Raw genomic sequence first — 20,208 nt, 5'->3', positions numbered from 1 at the left:
AATTAACCACCTTGAATATCATTATTTAGCAAAATTCTTGATCAAAAAATATCATTATTTAACAAAAAATCTCCTGAATGTCAAAAAAAACCCTCTTGAATATCGTTATTTAGCAAAAACCTCCTGAATATCTCTCAGGCTCCTGAGGTGCTGCAGAGGAGCAGCAGAACATTGCAGTGCCAGTGGGAGGAAAGGGAATTCTCTGGCATTGATGTATTTATTTGTGTAAGGAAACACTTGACTACATCCTTAACATTTAAGGATTCGTTAAAATTTTCCTTTGCTTTTTTTCTTTCCCCTTTTTCTTTTAATCCCTCCTGTGATTTATTCATCTGGGTCTAACTGTGGGGGCAGCTGGAGCCTTTTCCAGCTTTCCCAGCATTTTGGGGTAAATTATTTTGGGCTGAAAGACGCAGAGGTTATCAGCATTGAACTACAAAGAAGCTGAGTGGTTCCATGTACCTTTATTTGTTTGATTTCATACCGGATCATTTTGTGGCTATCAAGGGGATCATCACTGGCAGGAACCACCTTTTCACTGGAGATTTTTGCTCGGATCACTGGAAGAGAAAGAGAGAGAGAGGGAGAGATTTAAATGCACACGAGCAGATGCCCAATTTTACAAGGAAAAATGAAAATTGTACTGATAGGTTTTGGCGTTGTTTTGACACTTCAGGTATGAGTAGATTTGAAAGATTTTACCATAAGAACACCAGCTGAGCTCCTGAAAACAAAAGTAAGTGGGCTGTGTGTGATGGAAATCTGAATTCCCAAGAATGTGGAAACCTGATTGATGTTACCACTCAGTTTTGACAAAAGATGTCCATCAAAATCTCTGGAAGACTCAAATCCCATAAAATTTGACAAAATACCCATCATTACAATCAGTGAGCAGAGGAAAGGGACACGACTGTTGATTACAGAATTGTTGATCCAATAAATAGACTTGAAATAAGCCCCTGAAAGCCTGTGCCAAGCAAGATGAAAACATTGATTTCATGCATGAAATGAGAAGAATAGTCTTATATTCACTTTTCTGGGGTTTAACAGAGCATGCCATTAGTTGTGCTAACCTGTAGAAATCAGTTATTCCTTAATTAATTTCCTGTTCTTTAATCAAGGAGAGTAGGAGATTTTATGAAAGAAGAAATGGATTCTTTCCCCCACTCCTTGTTTGAGGCATCTCTCTTGTGTGTGATGCTTAAAATACACCAGGACTCTTTGGAAAAACTAAAATTAGACTGAATTGCTTGATGCCACCAAGATGAATGCATCAGAACACAGCTTGGATTTCAGCTGAGCAGAATTTTGTTTGGCACAACTAACAGAACCTATCCATTTCCACTTTGCTCTTCAATTTAGTTATTTGATCAGGAAGCACCATCAGAAGAACAAAAGCAAATTCTTTTCTATTCAATTATCTTCTGGATTAGATGTCTAATAACAATTAAAACCACCCAAAAATTGCATGTTTCCCTTCACAGGCAAAGTTAAAGACAACAAAAAAACAGAGACATAGTAATATTCATTGTTTTATTGTGGTTCTAAGAATATGGAGCATGGTCAAAATTCCTCTGGGGATTTTATTCCCCAAAATCAGTGAGAGTTCCATTTTTGCTCTGTTTTGGATGGCCACTGCTGCAGCTCCTGGGTTAGAGCAGCCTGAGTTTTGAACAGGCCTCCACTGGTGAAAACTGGGAGAAACTCCAAAGCAGCTTCAGTACACAAATGTATTTCAGAGATTTCAGTGTGATAAGAATGGGATTATAGGATGAAAATAATCCCTCAGTTTGGATTTCTCATTCTTCTTGTTTGTGCTGAGGTAGGAGATGATTTGCATTTCTGTGCTTGCGGACAGACACTGGCAAAGCCAGAGCACAGCAAAGTTTTGCAACATCCAAAATCACATGTTCCCCCTTCAAAACTCCCATTTTTTTACTAGATTGGCCTCATTTTTATCATATTTAACATCATAGCTAAAGAAAAGGAATAGGAAACCCAGACTGAAACACAGCCAGGTGGAGGAATTCCCATTTCCTCACTAATTAGTGGAGCAAACTGGATAGAATAATCAAGGTGTTAAATTATTATTAAGATCAACCTGTTAATTATTATTAAAGCTGCAGATGCCTGCAGCTTCCAAGCTCCAGCAGGATGCTCCCTCCATTAAACCCTTCTTGAGGAGCATTTTGGACTTGTTGGGAGGAAAGAGTTCTTTTCAGTACAAGCATTAATTTATTCTTTTAAATTGCTCATTTCACGTGGAAAGTGGCAGCATCTCTTTAATCATCTGCAGATGTGAGCAACCCCAAAATTCACTGTGTGTCTGCAGTCTCTGATCTCCTTCCAGGGGAAAGGGCTGTGGGTTGGGAGGGCTCTACCCTGCTGAAAGGGACAAATTAGGATAGTGTTGCTTTGTTTTGAGATGCTCTCCTTTGCATCATTACTCCCTAAAAAAAAAAAAAAAAGGATTTCTCATTAAGGAGTCTGTTCAATTCTGAAGGAAAGGGCTGAGAAAACAACATTATTTTCTCAGTGCCATAACATGGTTCATGTGCAGGAAATATTTTCCTGCCTACTCGGTGTTTGGATAATTAAAACTGCTTTCCCCACACGTCCCATGTTGAAACATTGCACATTTCCATATTTTTATGAAATTCTACTTGTTAGCACATGAGAGGAAGGTTATGGATAATCCCTGATAGCTCCAGGGGTCTCCATGGAGTTGTGTAAGGCTGAAAGTGCAACGTCCTGGGGTTTGTCATGCAGAGACCTTTTAGTGGCTGTGTAGGTGAATATGAGAAACATTTTTGTGTTGTGTGTGTTTAAGACAAAACTTCCAGATGGCAAAGGAGGAAAAATTGAGATTGATTTCTTTTTAACAGTAAGGAAGTTTAATTGTCTAAACTTTGAGCTATTTGGGTTTTGCCTTTCCATTCTCCTGAAACCAAACGCGCAGAGATCTTTTGGCGCCTTTTCATTCTTCTTGGGCTCCTCTTGATTTTTATTTTCTGTGCATTGATATTTTTTTTTGCCATCAGTGTCGTCTGGCTGTCTCCTCAGCCCTCTGATTCATGTGGTTGCTCCTGTTTTTAACCACAAGCAGTTCCTGCTGCAGCATTCCTGGGCATCTCCCTCTCCTCCCTGCTGGCTCGGGGGGCTCAGGATTCCTCCGAGTCTGCACTTCTTGCAGGACATGGTTTGGAGCATTCCAGGCCTGGCTTGGCCTCTCTAAGTGAGTGAGAACAGCCTCTGGTTGTTCAGTAATAATGTCATTTTCGCTGTTATTGCTTCCTTATGAGGAATTTGCATCTATGGAATACATAGGCACGGATTCCACGCTGCAGTGCCAGGAATTCCGAATGCCTGGGATTCGTTCTGCACTAAAAATACAGAGTTTAACATTTCAGTAGGAGGATGTAGCTTCTCTGTGGACTCAACTTTGATAAAAATGTCATTTTCTATCCTCACTTTGCAGCTGGAGGTTGTCTCAGGTGACTGAACTGGAAGGAAATGAATTTGAGGTATAGGAGGGCAATGCTCAGCCCTTGGGCCCTCTCCTGAAATGTGTTAAGAATATATTTACTCCTTCTTTCCTGAATAATAATAATCCACTCTCAACCATTTGTAAATCAGTAGGAGATGATTTTAACTGAGTAAAACACAGCACATATTTAGTTTATCATTTGGTATATTTGTGTTTATACAGTCAGGGTTGGTACAACACAGAAGGGTTTATAGGCACTAAAGGTAGAAAGAGAGGCATTAACCTGGGTGATTTCCTTCTGGAATTAGCTACACTAATTAATACTAATTAAATAAACATCACTTTGTGTGTTAGAGATTTTTGTGATCATGAGGAACTACTTTTATTACAGGTACATTTCCTTACTCTGAGGAAATTCCCTGCCATGAGATTGATTTTACTGCACCACAGTGACAAAACCAATGCAATCTGAAGGGACAGAAGATGCAAGGAACTGAGCAGTCACTGCAGGGCCCATGCCAAGGCAGAGATATGGATGGAATCTGGATAAACCAAATCCTTGGAATTCATGAAAAATAATATATTAATATAAAATATATCTATATTAAAATATTCTACTATAACACAATAATATTTTATATTAATATATATAAATATATAATTATATTAATATATAATTAATATTTTGATACACTGAAATTAATATATTCCCTAAAAGTAGTGTCCTTTTTAGACTCTGAGTTATTTCCAAGGCAATAACTGAGGGAAAACTGTTGAGTGAAGAATTGCTCTCATTGTTACAAGTTGTTATTATTAAATAAGACATTCTGTATTACAGTATTTAATATTAAATACAATATTACTCTACTTAAACAAGTGGTGAGATTATCCTCAGTCCAAGTGTTACAAGACAGACAACTCTACTCAGCTAAAATAATCAATTTTACTGCTCCTTCAAAAAGGAAAGCAAGTTGGTTTTTACTCCCCAAATAAACTTTATAATCCTAAGAAGAAGGAGGTAAAGGAGAAGAAAAAAACTGATGAACAAATGAGGTCTTTTCCTCCAATATCTCTTAGGTACCAGAAACTGCATGGTGAAAAATAATTAATGAGGAAGATATTTAAGATACTGCTGGACATAAGAAGTAGAAATTCAATAAATTAAGAAATTGAGGATACTGCTGGACATATAACAAGAAAATATGTTATATATAAATCCTTATGTGCATTCTTGCTTTAAATCTATAAATAGATAAATAGGTAAATATACATAGGCATATTGAGGAAGAATCTGGGTTTCTGTGCCTCCAGTTCAGGTTTTTGACAGGCTACACCAGAGCTCTGTGAATAGAAATGTGATCTCCACCTTTTCTAAGCATCATTCCTCGCCAGAAATCAGGAAAGTTTCATTCCTATCTCACAAGTTTATAACCACAATCAGCTCTGCCACAAAAACCTTAAAATGAGACTTCAAAAACTATGTTGGCAGGAAAAGATGTAAGCTACCAAAAAGATAGCATCAAGACTCATGAAGGTCTTTCTTTTTTTCTCTTATATTTTAAAGGCTCAATTTAGCCCTTTCATTTAATTAAATATAAAATACAAAGAGAAATTTTTGGGTACTCCTTTCCACCTGTCTCTTTAGTGTCTGACACTTCAGTCCAGCTGCTCTTAGATGTTTCTGGAGGGACCAGGAATAAAAAGCTCGGGGAGGGGGAGCTAAATGAGAGTGTGTGGCTGTAGCATGGATTGAGGATGGCATCCTAAATATAGATAAAAAGCATCCAAAAAGGGTTTTTCTGAAATAGCCAGAGTGGGCAGTATGAAAAGTAGCAGAGCTATGGACACAGAATATGGATGTGCATCGTTTTGGAGGCCCTTATACTCAAACTAACTTCTCTCTATAAATATCTGTCCCTTCACCAAAATGAAAGCACTTTCCTGCACAATATTCAGCTGTTTGTGCTCACTCTTCTGCTGGAAGATTAACTCAGACTTCTGTCATCTATCTATTGTCTATCATCTATCTATCTATCTATCTATCTATCTATCTATCTATCTATCTATCTATCTATCTATCTGTCTATTATCTATCAATCTATCTATTATTCTATCATCTATTTATCTATCTATCTATCTATCTATCTATCTATCTATCTATCTATCTATCTATCATCTATCATCTATCTATCTATCTATCTATCTATTATCTATCTATCAATCTATTATCTATCTATCTATCTATCTATCATCTATCTATTATCTATCAATCTATCTATTATCTAGCATCTATCTATCTATCTATCTATCTATTAATCTATTATCTATCATCTATCTATTATCTATCAATCAATCTATCAATCCATTATCTATCAATCTATTATCTATCTATCTATCAATCAATCTATTATCATCTATCTATTATCTATCTATCTATCTATCTATCTATCTATCTATCTATCTATCTATCTATTATCTATCTATCTATCTATCTATCTATCTATCTATCTATCTATCATCTATTTATCTGAGGTTTTTACTCTTTGGGGTGCAGGAGCTTAAAACTCGCTCTGTGAATGTCTCAAATTCCTAGAAGAGCCCACTGAGAATTTTGGTAAAAGGAAAAATTCCCACAGTGACAACTGCAAACTCAGTTCAAAGACTCTTCTTGTCCAAAAGTGATGGGTTTGGGGGGTGGGGACAAGAGGGCTTTTATTTCCTCAAAAGTGTATATGTAAAATATTTTTTTTTCCTCAAATGAATTTATTGAAAGAGGATTTTGCATCATTGCAACACTTTCGTGACATCCAACCCTGTTTTACATATCCAAAGGAATCCAAATAATCCTGTTCCATTTTTTTGCAGCAGTTCTGATCCCAGGCTACTCAAACATGGTTGGAACATGACATTGTGGTGTCTTGGGTTTATACACCGAAAGAATTTGTCTGAGGAATGTGCAGAAGAGTCCACATGAGGAGGGTTTGGAGCTGTAAAGGTCAAGTTTCCAGGTCCAGTGATTTAGAATAATAAAATTGGATTTAGGAAATAATAATAATAATAATCAGAGAATAGAATAGAATAGAATAGAATAGAATAGAATAGAATTAGAAGTATCTTAGAATAATAAAGCAGGAGAGAGCTGAACTGGCTCTGGGCTCTGCAGGCCAGGTGGGAATGGCTGTCCCTGTCCCTGGGGTGACAGGCTGGGGTTACTTCCAGGTGTGATGTTTCTCCTTTATTTTGCTTTCTTAGCTGGCTGCAGCAAAATAGAAATCCATTCTCATTTCCTCTGTGGCAATTCTTACAATTTTCCACCACCTGATAAAGACATGCCTGTCTATTTCTAAGAACTCCTCATTTAAGTAACTGAATCACTTTCTATGTCTCCTATTTTGTATATCCTATGATATACATGATATGTACATGATATTATATGATATTATGATATAAAACATATGATATTATGATATATAACATATGATATTATGATATATAACATTTGATATTATGATATATAATGTTTCCTATTTTATAGATCCTAATTTATTTTGCAGTCACACAACAGAAGCTTCCAGAACTGCTGCATTAACTAATCAATGGTGCAATAGTGATGATTTTCATTTGAATATTGGGATAAACCACTTAGAAATAAACCACTTAGAAATAAACCACTTAGAGCAGAAACAGCTGAATACTGTGCATGAAAGTGCTCTCATTTTGGTGAAAGGACAGATTTTTACAAAGAGAACTTAATTTGGATTTAAGGGCCTTGAAAATGATGCACATCCACCCACATGTGCAGTGCTGGTGGTGCCACAGGTTTTGTCCCAGTGAGAACAAAGCTGAGCCAGGAGTTTTCCATAAATAAATTCCCTCAGCCAGAGGACTGGTAATTTCCTTCAGGGGGTTGCTGTGGGATTAAGAAGAAGGGTTTTTATTGACACCCTGTCACCACAAGTGCTAAAATTTGTATTCTGCAAGAGAAGGCTGGGGAAATGTGATAATGAGATGTGCAGCAGTGCCCATCTCCAGTCTGGGAGGGGAATGAGTTCAGAGGGCTCAGTGTGAGAGCAGAGTGAAGCTGGAAATCCCAGAAGGGGACTGGAATCCATGGGGAGAGCTGCTCCAGGGGGATTATCTGTGTGCAGCCTGGCCAGCAAACACCACTGCAGCTCGGATTTGCCTCCACTTGAAGTCGGGCATCTGGAAATGGCCAAGAATTGAAATGTGAGCAAGCAGAAAGCAAAATAACTTCAAGTTTGTGAGCAGAACTCATCTATTGCAGTCACCTACAGTCAAGTTATGGTAAAATAATGCAAATAGTCCAAGAAAATCTCTGTAGAGAGGGTGTGACCACAGTATTTCATTGGCCTTTGTGTCTGGAGGGCACAGAAGCTGAACCCAAAATATTATGGTACCTTGGAGGAGAATAATGGCAAGAAATTCCACCAGAGCTGCCAAGGAAGCCAAGAACAGGGTGGAACTTTGGTTTCAGGAGCACACAGATATGACAAAAAATAATCTTTAGATAGGGAAATAGACATCTGAGACACTTGACTTGTCTTGCAGAGAGGGAACAAAGTCAGCAGGCAAAGAGAAGGAATAATCAGTCTCCAAAAAGAAGAGGAATCTGCACAGAATTTGTCCCAAGAGACCAAAATTAATGAACCCCCTTAAAGCAACACTGCACGGGATAGAATAGATACCTGGGATAGAATCCGAAATTAAACATGGTCTGTTGCTGCTGATATATATTGCTCACAAAACCTCTCAAATGTACAAGAGCGTGTAAAATCTTCCTCCATAATTTAGAGCAGCTGTCCCATCTGTCCAGCACTGCCACTCTCCCTTTCCCTGCCTTTCTCTAACTAAACAGGCTGGATTGTTCAGTGGTCTCAGAGCTTTACTTGCCATATTTGCTTCTGGTAAAGCTTTGATTCTCACCAATGAAGGGAGCAAAATAACCTGATTAAATATCAATGTACACAGAAAATATTGTAATTTCTCAGAATACATATGAGAGGAAGAAAGAAGCTTTGGTAACACAGATTGTAACTGATTGAAGCTCACAGTATCACTAATGCTACCAAAAAGAGGCAAAAGTTATTGACTGATTGACATAAAATAATGTTTGAACATAATTAGTTTAATACCCAATGTGTACCTTGCCATACACACTATCAGTGTGCACACACATATTTTTATCAGATATTTTTAGATTATTTGAGAGATGATTCTGGGGAGAATGAAGGTTTTGTGTTCTTAGTGTTTCAGTATTTGATTTGCACATGTTGGCTTCCAGCAGGAGAGGCAGTGGTGCCATGTCAGTCATTTGAAATCTCTGGGAATGTGTTCCATACATCCCTGGGAGCAGAAACCATTTCTGCCATGAGCAACCAGCCCTGCCAGTGCCAGCAGGGTGATTTTATGATTTTATGCCTCAATAAATTGCCTTTAACCTGAACACATTATTTTATGTCAATCAGTCGGTAACTGTTTAAGACCTTTCCAAAGCAAGTCCCTGAACAGCAAATATTCTGGATTCATCAGCTCATGCTCAAGGATTGGCCAACTACACTCTCATGAAAATGTCAATGTTTTTTGTCCTTTTCCCACTTAAAATTGCCTTCATTTTTCTCTAATCTGAGCCCAAAAAAGGAGGATCTGTTGGTGCTGTGACTCCATCTCACATATTTTGAAGTGGTTTGTGTTGTATGGGAAAGGTTTGTGTTTGCAAAAGTTCTCCTGCCTTTTACTGCTTCAGGAACTTCCTTTGCAGCTTGGTGGCACGTGAATCCTTGTCTTTATTTACAATAAGTAGCCTGAGCTGAAGTCAGGCAACTCTCACTTTTGCAATCAATTCCTATTTAATTGGATCTTTCAGAATCTGGTTGTTATCAGTTTGCTGGGACACTCCCAGTCAGTTCCAGACCACTTCTGCCATGGATGTCCAGGTGTTTCACCTCCAATTGGCTTTGTTGGAGGTTTTTTAAAGCAAAGCTTGCTGGCCACCATCACCACCTCTGGAAATAGCTTAAAATATCCATTTGTTAAATTCTTGTACAGAAGATTACCAGTGTTGGAGCAGGGGTAGTCTGGAAGTGAAGTTTGATGTGTGTCAGAATGGCTCAGGCAGTGTTTGGGGGGGACAAAAATGACCCCTAAACTCCCACAGGAGTGCTGCCAAATTACTGCTGGTGCTGCCAGGCTGGGGATGAGATGGATACAGCACACTGCCAGGAAAAAAAAATCTGGGAAATTCTTCCAATGGCTGCTGTGACAGCCTGGGAGTGCAGGTGTCCCACACAGCCCTTGATGCTTTCAGCATCCAGGAGCCTGCAGCCCTTCTTTGCAGCACTGGTTTCAGAATTATTGCACAGCTTGGAATTGTTTCAGACTGCAGGAGAGAGAGATGTTTGCTTCAGGACCTGCTGAGCTGCTGCTTCATCCTGATCCTTTCAGGAGTGGAAACCCCACATTTTTATTTCTCTTTTGAGAACAAGTCAGTGTTGAATGCTCTCTGAATGATCTTTAAACAGCTGGAAAACAACAAATGTTTTTAGCAAATGGCTCATCTATCAATAAATCTTTCACCAGGACAGAGCAGCAAACAGAAGCTTCATTTCCAAACTGTAACTCAGCTCAGATGTTTGGGGCTGTGGGATGAGTTCAGTGCTGGATGAAAACAGAATGAGCAGCAGCAAAGCTGCCCCAAAACTGAGTGAGGGTGGAAAAACCTCCTCTGGGTTTGTAGGATGGATTTCTTGTCTGTGAGTCTACATTGTCACTCCTGCTCCACAGCTCCCAGACCCAAAGTTGAGGAATCTTTAGTTCAGAAGATGTTTCTGCTAGCTGGGATAGAAAGGCAGTTTCATTTTTCCTGCTTTGCATTTTTGTTTCCTAACATTCCATCAATAAATGCTTAGAGCCGGCTGTTAAATAACTAAATAATTTATAATAACTAAATAAATAACTAAAGTTGATTAGCACAGTAATCAACTGAAATCATGAGAAGGAAAAATTGTGGAGCTTTCTGCACTATTTGAACAAAGGTGGTTTGGATCTGTAAGCACAAAACTTGCTGAAGAATTTAATGTAACTGTAGCAGGATTTTCCCTTTATTCTGTGAAAAGCAATGTTTGGAAGAGCATTTCTTAGTCCTGGTGGTGTTTCCAGTTGCATGAGAAGATAAGGGTGGTGAGATAATCCAATCTGTAACTGAGCAACCAAAGCCTTACAGGGAAGTTCATGACTTGGACTAAAACTCCACTTTTGAGAAACTTCTGAAGACTGAAAACCCCATAAATACTCTCCAAACTGATAAAGCAGATACCAAGGATGTTTTTTAATTACCTTGTGATAAGGACATTAATTTGCACTGCATTGTTTCTCAGGGTAATGCCTTGCAGAATTTGATTACTCTGTAGGGTTTTATTAACCCTATTAGAGGTAATAAAATCCTATAGGGTTATATTATTAACCCTACAGAATTTATGAACCGACCTGTTCTAGTCTGCATCCAAACTGCATTTCCAGTTCAGCCTTTTGGGGTGTGGAAGGCCAATACTTCAGCCCATTAGGACTCTCAGGTAGGTCAGGATTTTGTGCATCTCTGGGTTTTTGGCTCAGGATGCAAAAATTCCTCATGTTGAAGTAAGGAGTTGATTGGGTTTGCTTCCTTGTTAAACCAGATTATGTGGTTTTATTTTTTTTTTTTAATTAGAAGAATACATTCAATTTATGAGAGTGAGGTTTTAGAATTTCATTTTTATAAATTTTAAAACAGAAGAGATGAGTGTGTTTTTAACGGAAGTGTGGGATCCTTTGAACTTAAATATCACCTGAAAACTCCCCAAACTGATTTCCAAATGTTGTTCAAGGTCAGCTTTATTTTCACAGCTGCTCCTCGAGTTACCAGGAACATTTCTCTCTGCTTCACAAGCCTCAGATCCCACATCATTTGACTGGTAATCACCATCTGCCTGATTTCAGCTGGAGAATAACACTCCCTTTATGCCCCAAGCCTGTAGGACAACATACATGGTGTTATTGTGGATTTCCATTCATGGGGACACGGCCCTTCCTCGGGGTGGGCAGAACCCCACATTGCTGAAATCGTTTTTAATGAGAAAGTTTGGGATTAAAGTTGGCACATTAATAGGATTAAGGGTTTGCCAGCCTTTCATGGTGTCTGTTTTACATTATTTAGTCTTTGTTTCTAAGCTTGAGTTTTGTTTCTGCCCTCAGTGTGTGTAGAATGTTGTTTTTGAAATGATGGGGTTCAGTTTCCCAGAGTTACAACAAATGATTTTAAATAAAAGTAACTCAGATTTTTCAGTTTTTTCTCCTGAATTTAGAGCACACTCAGCAACAAGTTGGTGTGACTGAGTTACTTCTCAGTCAGGCAAGCAGCACGATTCTTCTAAAATTTCATTTTACTTCCCAATAACCAGCTCTGGGGTATTTTTTTTCACTAAAGCAAAATTAAGTTACATTTTTCAGCTACGTCCTAATTGAAAAGAATGTTGTGCTCAGTGGGTTTGGCTCCTTAAAATCCCATCCTGTTGTTCAGTTTTGAGATGCCACCTCCTTTTACAGGCACAGCTTTGAAGGGCTGGGAAGAGTGCCATGAAAATGCAGGGGAAGGAGAGCTCAGCCTGGGTTTTCCCAGCCCCAGCCCCATTTTCAGGCTGGAGTGGCAGAGCTCTCAAGGGCACTCATCCACACAATATCGGGAATAATCTCCCAGAGTTGCATGGGATTGGCAGTGTGGTTCAAGCCTTGAATTCAGCAGTGAAAAGTGAGTTAGGAAACTGAATTTCCACGGATTTTTTAGGTACTCAAAGTGTTTGCTCCTCTCCTAAACCCTCGAGCAGATGCAGGGTTATTTGTAGGTATTATTCAGGTCTTACCCTTCCTATTCCCAAATAGGAAATTCAAGCTCCATCCCAGGAAGCTGTTTCATTAATATTTTAGTGGCATTTAGTGAATTGGTGAATTTAGTGAAATTTAGTGAATTAATATTTTAGTGAAAGTTATTTTCACTATTTAGCTGCAAAAGGAAGGACTCAGTTCCATTCCCACAGCAGCATTCCAGGAATTCACTGAATGGGAATATTCAGGTTTTTCACTGGATACTCAGGTGCAAAGGCACAGAACTGTAACCAGGGATTGACACCACCGCATTCCTGCAGCTAGAGGAGTCAGGTTTTGTAGGATTTTTGCATTTTTTAAAGCATTTAGAAGTTTCAGGCTGTGATACCCAGCAGTTTATGTGTACTGCAATTATTCCTGAATTGCCATTCATGGGCATTTTTACCAGTGATGGGCCTTTGCAGGGGGCCAGGTATTTTTTTCTTCTCTCTAAATGCATCAGCAGCTCCTTTAAACTAAACAACTTCTTAGAATTCATGCTGCCCGGTTTTTTACAAATTTTATTTGAAAGTTCTATTAATATGTATAAAAGTATGCATAAAAGTAAGAAAAATAAATTTTTTTTCTTTTCTACTTAAAGAAGTAAAGAAACCTGGTCTTCTTTTCTCTGAGTTTGACAGGGCACTGTACAGCCAAAAGTGATGAAAGATAGGTTAATTTCTCAATAATTCAATCATTTTCTCTCATAATTTCTGTTGATGAACCTAACATTTGTCATATAACAAAATGTGGATATAGGAATATATAAAATGTGGGTATAAGAATGATTGTGGATGATTCCCACCTGCCAGCACTGATTTCCTGAGCACTGGTGGGACACACAGGACTGGAATTCTTTTTTCCTCAGTCCCTTGCTGAGGAAAAGGCTGAGATTTTCAGCCCCTCTGCATAAACCTACCAACATCAGTTTTGAAATAATTATAATTTTAGCTTCTTTTAACAAGATTCATTGGTTCTGGAAATGTAGCTGGCAGCACTCTCCTCCAGTGCCTCCAGTGCTCCCTCCCCACTAAAATCCTCACAAGAACCACACTCAGGTGGGTTTTGCCTGTTCTTTGGGACAGAACTGGAACAGCACGAGCCCAGTACAGCATTTCTGCCGCCCAATCCCCAATTCTTGGAGCAGAATTTCAGCTCCCACTCCTGGGCGTGAGCCCTGAGGAATGGCAGCTGCACATTGGGAAGGAGCTCTGGGAATGTGCATTATTGGCACTGGAAAAGTGCATTATTGGCACTGAGAATGTGCATTACTGGCACAGGAAATATGCATTATTGGCACTGGAAATGTGCATTATTGGCACTGGGAGTGTGCCTTATTGGCACTGGGAATGTGCATTATTGGCATTGGAAATGCACATTATTGGCAGTGGAAATGTGCATTACTGCCATTGGAAATGTGCATTATTGGCAGTGGAAATGTGCATTACTGGCACTGGGAATGTGCATTATTGGCACTGGGAGTGTGTATTACTGGCACTGGGAATGTGCATTATTGGCAGTGGAAATGTGCATTATTGGCACTGGGAATGTGCATTACTGGCACTGGAAACATGCATTATTGGCACTGGGAATGTGCAATATTGCCATTGGAAATGTGCATTTTTGGTACTGGGAATGTGCACTATTGGCACTGGGAATGTGCAATATTGGCACTGGGAGTGTGTATTACTGGCACTGGGAATGTGCATTATTGGCAGTGGAAATGTGCATTATTGGCACTGGGAATGTGCATTACTGGCACTGGAAACATGCATTATTGGCACTGGGAGTGTGCAATACTGGCACTGGAAACATGCATTATTGGCACTGGGAATGTGCAATATTGCCATTGGAAATGTGCATTTTTGGCACTGGGAATGTGCACTATTGGCACTGGGAATGTGCAATATTGGCACTGGGAGTGTGCATTACTGCCATTGGAAATGTGCAATTATTGTGTGCATCATTGGCCCCAGAAATGTGCAATACTGACACTGGAAATGTCCACTACTGCCACTGGAAATGTGCATTACTGGCACTGGGAATGTGCATTACTGGCCAGTGTGTATCACACAATAAAATAACATTAAAACCTTGAATTTCACTGCTCACCTTTCCTCTCCTCACTTGGAACAAGCACCATCTCCATTTCCAATGCATTCCCCAAAGCTGATTTTTCCCACCAGGCAGAAATTGCCTCCCACCTAATAATGTACAAATTAATCCATTCCAGCACAAAACTGGATATTACATGGCACAGAGGCAAAATTGTGGGACACTGAGTCATGAAGGTTTCATTTGAAACTCAATAATGAAGAAATACCATATTGTGATTATCTCCCAGAAGAGCTGACTCTGAAAACTTAATTCTGGCATATTTAAAGAAAATTTGTACTGTTATGTTTAAATGTGATTAAAATTTAATATATCATCTGGCACATCTTTACAGTGCTTGATCTCTGTGATCTTGGGAGATTTTAATGGGCTGAAAATGCTGCCAAGCTCCAGCTGTAAAGTTTCCATCCTATTTAGAAATGTGCCACTCTTCTCCAAAGCTGCAGAACTGTCTTCTGAAGCTATATTTTATACATATATATATGTATTCAAGACCTGTTAGTCATTGCTGTTCAGTAAAAATATAATTTTCAATGTATTTTTTAAGAGAAGACAATAAGTCAGTTTAAATCAGAAAGAATACAACCAGCTTTGAAGGGAACTGCTGTTACACAGCTAAGAAATGTGAAGTATTTACATATTTCTCCTACTGTCCAAAAAATAGCCTAAGGGGAAAAAACAACATGAATTCAAAGTGCCAGACTTCAGAAAGGAATCAGTGCTGCCCATAGCCCATTTTTGCCTCCAGATTGCCTGATTTGAAGCTCAAATTGGTCCAGCACTGAGGCCAGGATGACAAATTCAGTGGCAAAAGGGAAATCTGTTACCTTGGCACTATCTGGTAAACTCAATTGCATCCATGTTTCTCTCTAAAAAAAGGCAATTATGCAAAGAGTTTTCATGTGCTGGCTTGGCACTGCAGGGCCTCACTACTGAATTTGTTATCCAGCACCTCTTCCCACATTTTTATGAGGAGAAAACCTGGGCATTGTGGTCAGCACTGCTAATTAACCTGGACATCTGTTTAATTAAACCCCTCCATTCCCAGGGCAAGTCCTCTGGGAAAGCAGAGGTGTTTGCTGGGGCTGAAGGAACTCAGCACATTTTAGGAGGGCCTCAGCAGCATTTAGAAGAGCACAAGAGGGATGTGTCTCTGTTTTTGTGTAAAAGGTGTGGATCTCCTGGTGCCAGGCACTTCCTACAAATGAGGAGTTAAATTTAAAACTACTGAGAAGCTCATGACAATTTCTCCAACCTGTACTGTGGGAATCAGAAAAACAGAAACTTCCACAGGCACTGAAGGGTTTGAGCTGCAGCCTTGGGAGAAGCTTGGGTTGATGTAAAAATACAATATACAGATATTAGGCAGAAAAATCATAAACTTATGGTTCTATAGTTGTAAGAACATCCCTTAAGTAAGTGAGAAGCTGTGAGAGATGGTGAAGGGTTTGTAGTGTAGGGCTGGGGCTGTGTGGAGTGAGCTGAGAGTTCAGAATTACAACAGAAGCATTTGTGTGCATGTGAGACAGAAGCCATTGGACAAAAGTATCACAGTGCAGTGGAAGTGAGTAAAGGTGATGGGTTAGAAAAGCAAAATAAACCCAGTGGCAGCTGTCCATTGGGTTAGAAAGTTCTGTATTGCCTTGGAACAAAGAACTTGCGTCTGCCCTTGAGCTGTGGCTGAATGCTTGTTCCTCTAAAACCTGACAGCCCCTGAGACTGATGTTTGTCTGAGCAATAAATCCTTCTTAGCTTGAAAATAGTCCCCCTCTTTGTGATTAGCAGTGATAATGACACTGCACAAAATCACATCCTCTGAAGGCTCTGAGGGAAGATGAACAAATGCCAGGTGAGGTAGATGGCAGGACTGATGGCACTCCTGATGTACCCTGGCAAATCCCATTCCTGCCCAACCTCAGCCCTGCAGGCCTCTCCACCCATCCCTGATTTTGGGCAGGACCAGGAGCTCTCCCTGACTCCAGTTCTGTCAGACATCCCTTGATCTCTCTCAGGTTCTGCTGCCTGTGGCCATCTAGAGCCACAAAACCTTCCTGGCAGTGAGGGACAAATTGTCACAGCACCAACCATCTTAACAAAAGGCAAAGCAAAAGAGCTTGGCCAGACTTAATTCATTTCTGGGCTTGTTTTTCCTTGGATCTCTCAAAAATGCTGTTGCTGAGTGGTTTCACACATTCAATTAGAGGTTCAGGGAGCATCAATTCAATCCCTCCACCTCCATCATAGTTATGCTGGAGGAAATTAAAAATATTGCCTTTACACAGTGGCTGAAGGCCATGTGGTGGTTGGTAGCTCCATGAGCAAGCCTGAGACTTTATCTCTGGTTTTACTGCAGAGTTTTGGGTCAGGACATCTTTATTTCAATAAGATCTGCTAGAAAATCCTGTGAGGGAGTCCTTGGCTGTGTTTGTGGCTAGACAGGATGAACTTAATGAATTAATGCATTTAATAACTGAAGAAGTGGAACAGTCTCAGCACACAGCTGGGAGCCAGGTGGCCCTGAGGTCCTGAGGCCACAGGTGTGTCCCCAAGGCCACAGGTGTGTCCTCAATGCCACAGGTGTGTCCCCAGGCAGCTGTGGAGGCACAGCCCCAGTTCCCAGGGGATGAGCAGTGCCTGGCCAGGGCTGCAGCCCGGGGTGCCCCTTCCTGCCGGGCACAGCTCCTCTCCTGGGCACAAAGGCTGCTGGCACGGGCCTGGGGGAGCTGCTGTGCCAAGCTGCTCCCTGGAGCTTCCTCCCACACAGGGCAGGCAGCTCCACTCCAGCTCCTTCCAAGGGGTTTCACTCTGTTATTCAAAATGTTGTGGCTAAAGATTAGCCAGGAATTCAGCCACGAATGCTCAGAGCGGGTTTTATGTGTGTGTGTGTACATGTACATGTACACATAAAAATATGTGTGCATTTCTTGGGATGAAGAATTCCCTTCATTTCCCACTTTGTGATATTCAGAAATGGTATTTTAAAAGTATAAATAGTGAACAAAGGGATCCTTGACATAAACATTCCTCAGCCAAAAGAGGAAGTTTACTTGGATAGGAATATTTATAGGAGTGACAGCTTGAGCAATAAGTCCAAACGTTGTAACATAAAACTATCATCAGTATTTAAATAAAAAGTAGCATGATATAGTAGAAAAGCTAAAAGTAGCATGATATAGTTCCTATGTGTAAAATACATCTAAGAAATGTGTAAATACTAATCTGGATCATCAGAATGGCTTCCCTATGAATGAAAATATTCATTAAGGTGTCCCATGATGAATATTTTGAGTTTCCTCTATACCGTAAATTTGTTAATTTTGGAAAATTTTTACATGAAGTCTGTTGAAAAGTTGTCACTTTCTCGTGCACAGTCCAGTGCACAAATATTTAGTTGTAGCACAACTTTTATTTCCTTTCACTCCTTCAACACCCCAAGTGTGTAATGCCTGGTGGAGGCACCTCCACGGAAGGGATTGCTGAGCACGGGCAGATTAAAAACCAATTTAACTGATGGCCACAAACAGAGCTCAGAGTTTGTCATGGCCACAAAGATTTTCTGTCAGGGCATAAAAGCAATGAATCAGTATGCAGAAGGTATTGCCTGCCCCATAGAGATGCTAATTCTGTGGCACTTTGGAAACTCATGTTCTACATTTACTGTTCACACCCCATGGAAGCTAACCAGCCTTAGCCTGAGCTCAATGAAATCAAAAGGCTGCAAAATGTCACATTTTCTCAAAATGTCACATTTTCTCATCCCTCTGCAGCCTAATTTTGGGATCTTTAGGCTCTTTCTATGAGTTGTTTGACAACCGTGGTGCTGCCTGGCTGTCATGAGGCACAATTGTCCCAAAGCTGGAGAGTTACGCTCACACAGAGCTGCTGCAGCCACTTTATCTGCACAAAATAAAGGGCCCATCAGCCTCCTGCTCCAGAAAATGACAGAAAACCCCAAGAATAAATTAAAGGAAGTACAGAATAGCAGAACAAAGCTCAAAAGTTTCAGCAGGTTACCACTGGGGACTTATATTTTGTGGTGCTTTTGTTTTTTGGGGTTTTCTTCAATTTTTTGATTTGTTTTTGTTTTGTTTTTTTTTTTCCCTGAAGTGCTATACAAATATCTATATGAGCAGTTTACACATTACAGGCATATTTAGACAGAATATTTTATACCTAGCAGATACTGCTATATATAGCAGTCGATATTTGAAAGCTCAGGTATTATCTAAGTTAGGACCTAATCTACAAATATATAAAACAGATGTTATATGCAAAATATATAACCCATATAAAGCATAGAAATATCTGCTATATATAATAGATATAAAATACACAAAATATACGATAATACATAAATTATATAATATATAGGAAGGACATTAATACATTAATATATATGATGCATATATGATACGGGAATATGATTATATATAATATTTATAACATAAAATGGTTTTTATAATAACCATTATAAAACCCATTTTATATGATATCATATATTTCTAATATAAATGGGTTTTAGAGATATATAGATATATTTTTATATAGTTATAGAGATATATAGATATATAGGTATAGAGATATATAGATTTATAGATATATAGATTTATGGATATATAGATATATAGATTTATAGATTATATAGATATATAGGTATATAGATAAATAGATTTATGGATATATAGATTTATAGATTTATAGATTATATAGTTATCTAGTTATATAGATATATAGATATAGATATAAAATAGATATAAAATAGATAAAACCACATAAAAAATAAATAAAAAGCCACTCTCCAACCCAGCAATCCCAGCCATTTATAACCACAAACCCTTCTGGCAGCGCGCGGGAAGCAGAGCAACGCCCGGCACCAATCCCCCCGCGTTAGGGGCAGTGCAGCACAGCTCCCACCAGCCCTTTCCCCGCTGCCCTGGCTGCAGAAGAGCCCCGCGGAGGCTCCGCGGGCGCGGACTCACCGAGCGCAGCATCGCACAGCAGCTGCTGCGGGTGCGCGGGCGCGCAGCTACAGGCGGACACGGCGGCGGGCAGCGCGCACAGCGCGCACAGCGCCAGCGCCAGCGCGGCCCCTCGGCCCCCGGGGCTGCTCCCGGGGCTCCCGCTGCCCGCTCGGCTCATGCTCCGCACGGGGAAAGGCTCTGCCGCGCTGTCCCGGCCGCGCTGCGATGCTCAGGGATGCTCGGGACACCAAACGCTGCTCGCTCCGAGCGCTGCCGGTGCTCGCTGCCTCCAAAACACCCGGACATGGGACCCTCGTATTTATGGCCCCGGCGCCGAGCCCCGGCTCCGCCTTCCCGCGCTTCAAAGCTCATTTATTGGTGACATCGTCCCGAAGAAGCTCGGGAGTGGAAATGGTCATGGCCAAAGAGCTCCCACAAAACCGGCTTTTACGCGGATCTGAAGCGGATTTTCGGAGCGTTTCATCTCCTCCGAGTGAGTTTGCGTGCAGTTTGGATTTAAAAGGCAGCCCTGCGATCTTATTTTGGGCGAGTAAACAGAGCTGTCCTGTGTTAAGCTCCCGATCTTCCCCTGCGCTTCTGGGCACTTTGCTGAGCTGCCGTCCCCGTTCGCAGGCGGGACAGAACTTCATTCATGGACAGGAAACCTCTCAATGCTCTGCTTGTGAGCCTCCAGCATCGCTGGTTACAGGGAATAACCAATTACAAATCAAA

General features: G+C 40.2%; 2 protein-coding genes across 2 annotated transcripts in view; one reads left to right on the top strand and one right to left on the bottom strand.

Annotated features, from left to right (window-relative positions):
• TIMP4 (TIMP metallopeptidase inhibitor 4) overlaps positions 1-19,904 on the bottom strand; it is a 32,306-nt gene extending 12,402 nt beyond the window's left edge. Inside the window, exons 1-2 of the mRNA XM_030956651.1 lie at positions 19,495-19,904; positions 463-560 (exon numbers count right to left, since the gene is read on the bottom strand). Of these exons, the coding sequence (XP_030812511.1) occupies positions 463-560; positions 19,495-19,654 (258 nt within the window). The 5' untranslated portion in view covers positions 19,655-19,904. The remainder of the gene's footprint in view (positions 1-462; positions 561-19,494) is intronic.
• Positions 1-20,208, top strand: part of SYN2 (synapsin II) — a 187,686-nt gene that overhangs the window by 116,555 nt on the left and 50,923 nt on the right.

Source organism: Camarhynchus parvulus, chromosome 12 (assembly GCF_901933205.1).
Source record: "Camarhynchus parvulus chromosome 12, STF_HiC, whole genome shotgun sequence".
NCBI classification, from domain to species: Eukaryota; Metazoa; Chordata; class Aves; order Passeriformes; family Thraupidae; genus Camarhynchus; species Camarhynchus parvulus.
This window is presented reverse-complemented; position numbering and strand designations above follow the sequence as displayed.